General features: G+C 32.3%; 1 protein-coding gene across 2 annotated transcripts; it reads right to left on the bottom strand.

Moving 5' to 3' along the window:
• Nucleotides 1-4,121: 4,121 nt before the first annotated feature.
• On the bottom strand, nt 4,122-10,861 carry LOC146958319 (hevamine-A-like). 2 transcript variants are annotated; one of them, XM_085739833.1, is made up of 3 exons: nt 10,600-10,861; nt 7,431-7,442; nt 4,122-4,926 (listed from the first exon to the last, which is right to left on the bottom strand). In XM_085739833.1, exons 1-3 carry the CDS (start codon nt 10,817-10,819, stop codon nt 4,268-4,270), a joined length of 891 nt encoding a protein of 296 aa, XP_085595959.1. In that variant the 5' UTR covers nt 10,820-10,861; the 3' UTR covers nt 4,122-4,267. The 2 variants fall into 2 exon arrangements, with proteins under 2 accessions (XP_085595959.1, XP_085595960.1); XM_085739834.1 differs by lacking the exon at nt 7,431-7,442 and having other exon boundaries at nt 4,122-4,974; nt 10,606-10,861.
• Between the last annotated feature and the right edge of the window lie 1,626 nt (nt 10,862-12,487).

Raw genomic sequence — 12,487 nt, 5'->3', positions numbered from 1 at the left:
AAAAGGGATTTCACTTCTATATAGGATATCATAATTGCACAACAAAAGAGAAGAATGAATAAATGTTTTCATATGTGCAATAATATACGATAAGTCACAAGAGGATAAAATAATTAAATCACGACTAACCTCGTAGTGTGTGACATTCATCCTTAAGCTTAGAGCGAATGACTTTTGATGACTTAACGAGAATATCTTATAATATAGTCATCTCAAAATAATCATGAATAGAGAATAAGTCATTATAACTAAACATATATGAGACTCTAATTATAAATCATTATGATTTATATAAGTGTTCAGTTGTAAGGATGATTTAAAATTGCCCCAATTATTAATAAGTTGTTTAGATAATATATAGCATATAAACAACAAGGAGACGTACAAATTTTAATTCACAATTAGAATTTCAGCATAAAAAATGCAATATTGCATTATTCACTATATATAATTTAATATTATTGTGATCCAAACATTTAAATGCGACAAGACACATAATTAGATAGTTATTGGTGTTTGTCACAAAATTTAGAGTAATAAATTACGGGTCTAGATTAGAGAGTATAGTAGAAAGTATAATGTATATTAAAGAGAAATATGCCAATTTTAGATTCAATATAAATGGCATATATAATATACACATAACGTCAAAAAAAAATATAATATACACATCACTATACTCATTTTAAAAATAAAATATTATTAGTACCCTTTAAATCAATTTGTGACAAGAGTCACAGACAAATGTCTAAGTTTATGTATGTCACAAAAAGGAATGATCAATTAGAAAACTTTGGATATTTATGCTAAAATATGAAAGAAAGAATATATTAGAATTAATAAAATTGAGCCTTCTATAAATTCACAATAGTAACATTTTAATTTATTAGATAGTTAGTGTTACTAATATAATGTAGAAATTTCAAAATAGTGTAGGCTCAAATATTGAGAATATATGATTTTGAAAGAAATATTCTCAGTTTAATTAATATGATCTTTTCAAGATTTGACAAAATTTTGAAACTCAAAAATCAAGAATATAAAAGATTGGATCTAAGAATATATATATATATATATATATATATATATATATATATATATATATCTTTATAGAATATTTGATGCAAAAATATATATAAGATTGAGTCTAAAATATTTCGCAATCATAACACTTTAAAAAAAAAAATTCACAAAAGAGTTATTACTATACATAACAATATTTTGACTTAGGATATTTTAGACTCAAAATACGGAGAGAATAAAATTTTAAAGAGTAAATGATTCATATTAATCTACATAATTTAAATCCCAAAAATTAAGAGCATAGAATAAATCAAATCTTCTTGAAACATTTTGGGCGTATAAGAAATTATAATTTTATCTCTAAATAATATTTGCAATTTAATTGGGGATGTAAAATTCCTTATTGACACATCAATCTTAAGTTTAAGAGAGTGAGACTTCTTATAAGTGTCACAAAAGAGTAAGGAATATTGACACAAAAGAATATGATATTTAGAAATATAATTTATTCCCCAAATAAAAATTGTATAGGTTATAAAATTATATAATATTGATGCTTAAGAGGGTATAATAAGTTTATATCATGCATGACCAGAACGACAAGAAGAATAAGGTCATGATCAACACACAACGATAGATAATCAACACACGATCAGCAAGAAAGAAGAATAAGGTTCATTTAAAATCAGTTTGACCTGGATTAGTGCAAAAGAATTGGGTCCGGTAGATAATTAAGCGCATGAGTGGGCAGTTTTTTTTTTTTTTTTATGAACCTGAAACGGGTCGAAAGGACCTGTAAATGACCCGTTCGGATCTCTATCGTTTCAGGGTGCAGCACAACGGAATCAAAAGCATTTGTATCGGCAAATAACAGTAAGCAATACCTCATGGTAAGTTTTTTGAAATTTATTGATCAAACCAGAGATTGAAATTAAAGGTTTATTTGAAACCGTAATTTGTCGTGTGAAAATTGCAATAAGACAGAAGTGAATCGAACTTATTAATAACATCACAATCGATTTTCATGCATGTATTCAAATTCAATCAAGGAAAGCAATTTGATGATGTAGATTAATAGGATAAGTGATAATCGTATTACTGCACAGGTTTATAGGAATTATATTATAATATCCAATTTGCAATGATGACATGCAATTACAATCATATACATGTATATATCATCAGACCCAGCAACAATAATATTCAATTGTGATAATAACTGAGAATTAATTTCAATCGTAATATTTTGCATCAGTCACGGTTATTCAAATAGCCATACAACATATCTATTTGGCTCTGATACCAATTGAAGTAATTTTACAATATTATCAAATTCATAGATATGGAATATAGCATATTATCAACAGTATTAATTGACATCATAATTGTGTACCTTGAATGGTTGAAGAAGAATCATGGAGACTTGAAAGTGACTTCAGAGAATTAGGTTTTGAGAGCTCTTCTGCCGCCTTACTTTCAGTTTCCAGTGTGACTAACGGGATAGTTAGCTTATATACTCATTAGTGGAGGCAGGGACCTCTCAAATGGACTGACTAATAAATACGGTCCAACCCATCACGGTCCGTTCACAATAAGCCCAATATAAATAGCAAGCACAATAAGATTAAATATTTAATACTATATAATACATTTATATTTTAATATTTAATTAAAGTAAATCCAAATATTCAACAAAACTGTGATGACCAACTAAGGAGAAGGTTTCTTGAACTGTTTCAGAAACAACTTAAATATGAAAGTGAGGTCGGGGGACTTATAGTTGGTGGCGACATCGCAGAAGTTGCAAGGGATGAACTATTGGCTTTGAGTTACACTGAGAGGAAAAAATAGTTATACATTTTTCTTTGATTTTGAAAAAAGAGGGAGAAAGGGGAGAACTAATTTTTTTTGTATAAACTTGAAAGCTCGTGATTTTGTTGGCACTAGAAACATATTTGACGAGCATCAAGAAAGAAACAGGTCAATTTTGGAAGAAAGTTTTCCAAGTTAAAGCTATTGTTGATTATCTCCTTTCAATTGGTTATTCAATTACAAAACATGATCAAATGGATGCAATTATCTGATAATGAAGCATTTCTTTCTGGTTGTAAAATCTAGACTTGACAAAGTTATAAAGAATTGCAACTACTTATGCGAAATTAGCTCACTCCATTCAAGCATTGCATACAGTGGGGAACATGAGCATTGAGCACAATTAACTATTTAACATGAACAAGATGGCACTGAAAGTATTTAGCAAATCCAAAGGTTGAGTGATAATAATGACGAATCAGGTTTTAGAATCTATCAATCACTCTTAAAAATATGGAAAAGGATGGAATTTTAGTAATTAAAGTAACTTTAATGGCCCTTAGAGATTTGAACCCTCTCATTTGAGGTTACAGGGCTAAACTCTTAAGATTAAACCCTCTCTATCACTCTTAATTTAACTTAATCATATTTTCAATTTTGGAATCAACTTATCTCTCTTCAATTAGAGAGATTGAAAATAGAGGGACCAAATGTCATCAAGAATATAACATTGATGTACATAATTAAACAACTGTGTCAACTGTCCACAATGTAAACATAGAGGATGAAAAAATTTGATTTTAGAAAAGAAGGTGGATCAACAAATGTAAACAATAGTGAATTTTCCATTTATTCCATTTTATGCGCATCATTCTAAACTTATAGTTCTAAACTTTGTTGAAATGGTCAACCATCTGTTGATTAATTATGACTATTATAATTTCTTATTAATGTGAGTTAGGAGATTGTCATATGGATGATAAGGAGGTATTGGATAGTTGAAATTTTCAAGAGTAGTTCACGTAAGACAATAAACTAGAGGGATAAAGGCCTAGAAGGAATGATAGGGTGATACTCCCTATCAATCTAGTAATTATACTCCTTCCGGTCACATTTATAAGCAAAAAACAACTTTTTAGATACATTGAATAATTAATGAATCTAAACACATTTATAGGTCAGATACATTAATTATTCAATGTATCTAAAAAGTTTGCTTATAAATGTGACCGGAGGGAGCATGTATGATTAAGTATTGTGAAACAGCATGAGTGCCAAAAAAAAGGTAAACAAAAAGCAAATAATTATTATTTGATGATTTTAAAGTCAAAAGTGGATAATCCATTTGCGCACTATTTGGAATCAAAGTACAATATTATGTTTTTTAGTAATTTAAAACAACAACTCATCATTGACCAATTACAACAACTTATCACACGCTTCCAATAATAGAAGTGCTATACCCAGTCTGCACATCATGAAACCTTGACCAAAGCATCACTCCTCCATACTTTTTTGACTTCTTAATCACAGGTAAAATTTCTGAAGTCAACACATCTGCCGGAATAAAACCACTTCCGGCCGCCGCTGTAGATGCCGGCAGCCCTAAAAATATCTTCCCAGCTGGAACAGTGCTAGTCCATTTATTCCATGAATTCACAAGGTTAGTTATGTTTCCATTATATTGACAAGGTGGATTATTGTAAAATTGTACCCAAATAAAGTCAAAAAGACCTGTTTCAAGTGCAGTGCCCAAAAATTTATCTGGAATTGGACATTGAGGAGCTGCACCAAGATACACTTTTTTTCCATATCTACTATACCCTTTAAGAAAAGCTGCAAGGTGTTGCCAATTTTCGGTGGAACCAAGTTCAATATCAAAATCTATTCCATCTAAAACAGCATCACCTAATGGTCTTGAAGATGACTTGCCACCCAAGAAAGTGTTCCATAAAAATTTTGAAACGTTTCTTGCATCCTCAATTGAAGATAAAGAGTAGCTACCAATTCCACCACCAATTGAAAGTAAAACTTTGATTCCTTTACTTTGACAATCTTTGATTTCTGAGCTGAATTTTGTGCATGAATTTGGAAGTGACGGGTTGCAGTGTGATAGACGTTTGGCAAGTGCACCAAATACTATCGAAGTAGTAAAAATATCGATCCCACGAGGACTGTGTTAATCTCAATTAAGCAATAAGGTAAAATATTTAGGATGTGTAAAAGTTATTTTTGGTTTGCCACTAGGCAGTAGATTTAATTGCATAAAATTAAATAACATAAAATAAAGATTTGGTTAGAAAATAGTAGAGAGATGAGATCAGGTCTTTCGAATCATCTATGTTCCCCTAATTAATATACTGCACCTATTCTTATGAATGATTTTCTAGTTCCACGATAGTTAACAAAATAGTCCTAATCAATCCCTTGACTTAGGACCCTCTTCTCACACTACAGCCCCTAATCCCTTAGGTGGTCTAATAATATTTGAAGGTTTAAGCACGTTAACCTAATATCACTAACAAACGATTATCTATTCCTAGACTAACCATGTTTATTAGAACAATTCAATTAGGTCTAAGTCGAAAGCTATGGTCAGTAGTCATTCGTTCTCACGAAATCATGTTTATATGGTGTCAATATATAAAAAGCATTAAGAACAATTGAATTGAATAAAAACTAGATTGTCATTCACAATAAATAGAGTTTCAGAGCAACATGGTTCAATTAGGGTTACAAAGAATCATCTCAGACCTAATCTCTAAGAGATTTAGCTACTCATAATTGAGTTTACAAATAGCATAATCAATGAAAGAAGTAAAACATACATAAACTGGTAAAGAATGGAGGAAATCGCTCCGTTCTTCAGTCTCCAGGTCTGAAAATCGCACTTTCTCTCTCCAGAATTCGTAACCCCTGTTTTTGGAATAGACTTCAGCTTAAATAGGCACAGAAATTCGCCTAAAATCGTGTCACGTTTTAAGTAAATCGTGACACGTTTTTACAAACAGCTGAAGAAATCGTGTCACGTTTTTGCAATCGTGACACGTTTTACCCCAACGCCGAGAGCATGTTTTTCTGGTCTGGTAAAATCGTGTCACGTTTTGGTAAATCGTGACACGTTTTTGGCGTTTTTCCAGCATCTTCAATTTTTCCTCTTTTTCGCACTTTATCATGCTCAAAATAACTATGAACTCCAATATTCTTCAGAAAATTACTTTCTTCAAAATCTTCAACTTTTCATGCTTTTCTTGCTTTTCTTGCTGCTTAAGTTGCCTTGTGAACTCCAAAATGTGATGAAAATGACACTAAAAATAGCGAATAATTGACTGTCATCACAGCCCCAAACTTGAATCATTCCTTGTCCTCAAGGAATCTACTTGCAATATTGACAATCGACAGTAAAATAACAATTACCTGATCAAGCGATAGTACCCAAAAGTTCAACACCTTACTAGCTAAAGATGAGCTAGTTTGACTTGTACGCATCCACCAATTCACAACTCCACGCAAAAATATGAAAGGGTTCACACACAGTCGACATGCAATCTACATATTACCATACGCTTGAAAAGTTTCTAAACGTCAATCAAAATCCATGTCAATGCACACTTTGAGGTCTTTAAGGGTTATAACGGGGCTTAGGTGAAGGTGGGATAATATTTGGATAAGTAGGCTACACAAAATTTGAGTTAGGCATTCCTACGGAAGTTAAGCACACAATTCAATCCATCATTCATTCACCTTATGGAACAACAATTCTTGCAAAGGTACTAGAGAACACTTGTAACTATTGGGACAATCGAGTTTAAAGTTACTCGGATTTTCAATGTTTTGTCCCTTTTTTCATTCTATTCTTTTCTTCCTCTTTTTTTTTTTTTTTGATACACCATACACCATTTTTGTGTGTATTTTTCATGATAATGTTCTTTGTTCTCTAGTACCCCCAGCCCCAAACTTAGTTGGTTGCAAATTCCAATAGCAACCCCAAACTTAATTATTTAGCAACATTCTACAATGCCTAACTCAGAAAAGCAATATGGGACAAGTCCTAAAAGTCTCTAAGCTTGTAATGTAGTTTGTCACCGAACAAAAAGTTCTAATCCTACCGGCTCAAATTGGTTAAGAAAAGGATAGAATATAACAATTAAAATCAGGGTAGGCTTCAAAAGGCTCACAGGACCAAGCACTTTTGCCTCAGTGTGCTAATGACAAAGATCAATCAACAGTAGAGAAACAATGCAAGTTCTAGAAATGTAAAAGCATGGAACACTCTATATAAGTAAATTGGGAAAATAAAATTTGGCCATGAACCTTACAGTTATGATATCTGGGAGTTGTGACTACCTATCTTTAATTGCCGTACACTTCGCCTTTGAAATACCAAGTCACTCCTCCTTTTGAACTTTTGGAATACCACTTGAACAACTATTTGTTACTAAACTGTAAAAAGTCAACAAACAAGCAAATTCATCAATAATAAACAAGTTCAGATTCAATCACATAACAGGGGGATACAACTGAGTTATTCAAACATACTGACAATTGTCTGACTCAACAAAAAATAAAATACTGAAAACAAAAATATAATAAAAAGGATGGGTTGCCTCCCACCAAGCGCTTTATTTTACGTCATTGAGCTTGACACTTCAACACCCTAGTCAAGGTGGATATTTCCACTTTGATTCAACAAGCATCCTCTTTCCACTTTTATTTTTTTCTTGTTGTTCATTTCCAACTTCATCTTCACTATCCACTTCGTCAACCTTTCTGTTGGTACTCTCAAGATTCACCGGCTTGAGCACTTTTCTGGTTCTTAATTCAATGCCTTTGCCATTTTTATTCTTTGAATATTCAACATTCTCCTTATTTTTACTGAAATGGGGATAAGGCAACTTTACATAGTATGGAATCACTTGAGGCTTATCACCATCCTTGAGGAGCTGACTTTTAGACTTTCTCAAAATGGAGCTTGCATCTATGAGTTTCTCTATTTTATCTCCCTCCTTCTTGGATTCACACTCAACTTTCTTTTTCTTACTCTTATCCACTCTCATAAGGATAGCTGCTACCCTCCCATCGCTCATTCCAATCATATTGCATGCATCATTCTTTTGATTGTTGGAAGTATTGCCACCAAAACCTCCCCTTGATTGTGTTGCCATTAGCTTTGACAACTGCCCAATTTGAGTTTCAAGGTTCTTAAAGTAAGCTTCATTGTCCCTTTGCACACTTTCTTGATATGACTTTATCTCTTGGAAGTTGGTTTGGGTTAATTTGATGAAACTAGTCAAGGCTTCTTCAAGTGCGGTTGGTTTTGTTTGTGGTTGTTGTTGGGATGGGTAGGTAATTGGGTTTAAGGTGTTGTTGTTTGAATATTTGAGGTCATGATTTTGTGTCCACCCCATATTATATGTGTTTGAGTAAGGGTTCTCTTCTTGATAAATTCTCATATCGATGGCTTCCTCACTCACTCCCTCGGGTACACACTCACCATTAGCATGTCCTTCACCACAAAATTCGCACCTCAAAACTTGCGCTTGTTGAGTCTGTTGAACTTGTCTTATACTTATGTCTTGTACCTGTTTGGAAAGTGCTTCTATTTGTTTACTCATCAAGGCCTGACTAGCTAAGATAATACTATTCTCATTCACTCCAAGCACTCCTATCTCACTTTGCTCAATCTCAACACAACACTCATTCTGAGCCATGATCTCAATTAGAGTTTGAACCTCAAGGTCTGTTTTTTCTTTTATACTACCCCCAGCTGAAGCATCAAGGAGCATCCTAGTTTGAACATTCATCCCATTTGTAAATATTTGCATCTGTTCCAGTAAATCAAAACCATGTGGTGGACACCTCTTCAATAACAGTCTGAACCTCTCCCAAGCATCATAGAGAGATTCTGTATCACCTTGTTTGAAACCACTAATTTCTGCCCTCTTCTTCAACAACTTCGATAATGGAAAGAACCGCTTCAAAAACTTCTCCTCTAACTCATCCCATTTTTGAATTGTACCATTAGGCAGGGCATGCAACCAATCTTTTGCTCTTCCAGTTAATGTTAAAGCGAACAATTGCAACTTCTTTTGATCTTCAGTCACTCCATCAGGGCAGCAGAACAAACAAGATTCATAAAATAAACTCAAATGTTCGTATGGGTCTTGAAGTGATCCTCCATCATACTGATTTTCTCGAAGACCCACAAGAACTGAATTTTTTATGTTGAAGGCAACTGGGTTCGCCGGTTGAAACCCATGAGTGATAAGACATCGGTGTGTTCCTATACCATAGTCCCCTAAGGTGCGTCTAGATGGATTATCTCCCATCTTAAATCAAATAGTATTTTGCTTGACCTTGCAGAAACAACAAAAAGAAAAACATACCATCATAGCACCGCACAAGATAAATTAAAAGCAACAAGAGTAATTTTTTTTTATATATATACAAAAATATAAATGACAGAAATCCTAAATAAAAACAAAATTGCCAAACTGAAATGACTTAACAGTCCCCGGCAACGGCGCCAAAAACTTGATAGACGTTTGGCAAGTGCACCAAATACTATCGAAGTAGTAAAAATATCGATCCCACGAGGACTGTGTTAATCTCAATTAAGCAATAAGGTAAAATATTTAGGATGTGTAAAAGTTATTTTTGGTTTGCCACTAGGCAGTAGATTTAATTGCATAAAATTAAATAACATAAAATAAAGATTTGGTTAGAAAATAGTAGAGAGATGAGATCAGGTCTTTCGAATCATCTATGTTCCCCTAATTAATATACTGCACCTATTCTTATGAATGATTTTCTAGTTCCACGATAGTTAACAAAATAGTCCTAATCAATCCCTTGACTTAGGACCCTCTTCTCACACTACAGCCCCTAATCCCTTAGGTGGTCTAATAATATTTGAAGGTTTAAGCACGTTAACCTAATATCACTAACAAACGATTATCTATTCCTAGACTAACCATGTTTATTAGAACAATTCAATTAGGTCTAAGTCGAAAGCTATGGTCAGTAGTCATTCGTTCTCACGAAATCATGTTTATATGGTGTCAATATATAAAAAGCATTAAGAACAATTGAATTGAATAAAAACTAGATTGTCATTCACAATAAATAGAGTTTCACAGCAACATGGTTCAATTAGGGTTACAAAGAATCATCTCAGACCTAATCTCTAAGAGATTTAGCTACTCATAATTGAGTTTACAAATAGCATAATCAATGAAAGAAGTAAAACATACATAAACTGGTAAAGAATGGAGGAAATCGCTCCGTTCTTCAGTCTCCAGGTCTGAAAATCGCACTTTCTCTCTCCAGAATTCGTAACCCCTGTTTTTGGAATAGACTTCAGCTTAAATAGGCACAGAAATTTGCCTAAAATCGTGTCACGTTTTAAGTAAATCGTGACACGTTTTTACAAACAGCTGAAGAAATCGTGTCACGTTTTTGCAATCGTGACACGTTTTACCCCAACGCCGAGAGCATGTTTTTCTGGTCTGGTAAAATCGTGTCACGTTTTGGTAAATCGTGACACGTTTTTGGCGTTTTTCCAGCATCTTCAATTTTTCCTCTTTTTCGCACTTTATCATGCTCAAAATAACTATGAACTCCAATATTCTTCAGAAAATTACTTTCTTCAAAATCTTCAACTTTTCATGCTTTTCTTGCTTTTCTTGCTGCTTAAGTTGCCTTGTGAACTCCAAAATGTGATGAAAATGACACTAAAAATAGCGAATAATTGACTGTCATCACAGTGACCTGCGAGATTCATTTCAGGGGTTTGACCGTTACCGAATTTGTTTAGGAAAGCTATGTTAACATGGGAGTATTTTCCGGTTGCACATGCTTCGGATAAGGTTCCTTCGTTGCCATTTTGGCCCCAATAGATTGCTATGCCACCAGCATGGGAAGTTGCAACAAGAGTGAGGAATAGAAGAATAAGAGACAACAAAGTGTGAGAGTTTTTTGCCATCTTTGTGAAAGTGTTTGTTTCTAGTTTGGTATGTTGTGAATGATTTCTTGTACTTAGGATATTTATAGGATGAGAAAAACGGCAATTTAGAAATTTGAAGATTCCCATTTGCAAAGAATGTTGTTTATTTTGGACACGAGAAAGTCAACTTTGTCCTTTCCCATTACCGTCATTTTATGTCTGACTAGATGCTTAGAACTTTATATATTTAATTCAGGATAAATTGAATGGAGTAATATAAATTTATTGTTTTATTAGTTGGTATATGTAAAAAATAAAAAATAATTACTAGAGATTTCATGTTATGTTACTTTACAATGATTAAAAGAGAATGATAAACATGATATTTTTGCTCAAAAATAAATTAGATGTATTTATTTATTTTATTAAATATTATTTATTTGATTTCATTCGATTCTGTTCTATATATTTTATTTAACGTTAATGTGAAGACTCTGAAAAGGTCAGAGGTCTTACTTAATTTTATATACTAGTAGGTGCCAACAACCAACTTTTCTGACAATTAACATTGGTGTTTGGTAAAAATAGCGGTTGACTGATAAGCTAGCTGATAGCTTATAGCTGATAGCTGATGAGTGATAGCTTTTAGCTGATAGTTTATAGCTGATGGCTGATGACTGATAGCTGATAAGCTAATTGAAGTGTTTGGTAAAATTAGCGGTTCAATGAACTAATAAACCTAAAATGACATAAAAGGACATTATTAATTCATAATAAAATTTACAAAAAATAATATATGTTTTCCATTGAATTAACGGTTCAACTAGCTAATTAATTATTTTTCACTGAATTTTATTTTTTTACATTCATTTAAGTTTTATAACGTAAAAAATAATAATATATGTTTCTATCTATCCATTTTAAATTATAAAACTAAGAATAAAATTATAAACTATAAACTAACAAAAAAAAAATGATAAATTTAACTAACAAATAATATTAAAAACGTAATTTGTTTTACAGTATTGTAACAATTGACTTTCCTTAAAAAAATGTTGTAGCAATTGACAGTAACATAACAAAACATTTTTTTCGAAAAAAATAATAACGTAACAATGCTTATATACGTGCCTTAAACGTAACATGTTAGTCAAAAAAACAATATATATAAACGTAACATGTTAGTAAATTTTTTTTTAAAAAAGAATGTTAGCCAAAACAAAATATATAACGGTAACATTAAACAAATTATAAAGGGGTAAAATTGAATTTTAGATAAATGAATAAGGATAAAATTGGAAGAAAAGATGATAAGCTATAAGCTCAAACGCTACTTGAAATAGCTTCTGAAAAATAGCTTATAAGCTCCTGAAATAAGCTATAAGCTCGTTATAAAAAAGCGTTACCAAACAGAGCTTTTTTGTCATACGAACTTATAAGCTATGAGCTAAAAGCTATAAGCTCTTTTTTTGGGTTACCAAACAGAGCCACATATGAATTGGATCACGATTAATATTTTAAAACAATTTTTTATTTTCGGTTAATACAAAATTTTGATTTAAAATTCAGATCGTTTGATAAGATCAACTGACTATAAACATTCTGATTGTATGCAGGGCAGGGGAAGTCCCAGGGTAGGCGAGAGCAAAGGAGCTCAACCAAAATGGATTTCTAAAAATTATGGGTCTAAAAAAAAAGTTAAACATA

This window comes from Medicago sativa, chromosome 1 (genome assembly GCF_051527215.1).
Source record: "Medicago sativa cultivar Bolivia chromosome 1, Bolivia_mono, whole genome shotgun sequence".
Lineage (NCBI taxonomy): Eukaryota > Viridiplantae > Streptophyta > Magnoliopsida > Fabales > Fabaceae > Medicago > Medicago sativa.
Note: the sequence above shows the minus strand (reverse complement) of the source record. Positions and strands in the feature narration are given on the sequence as shown.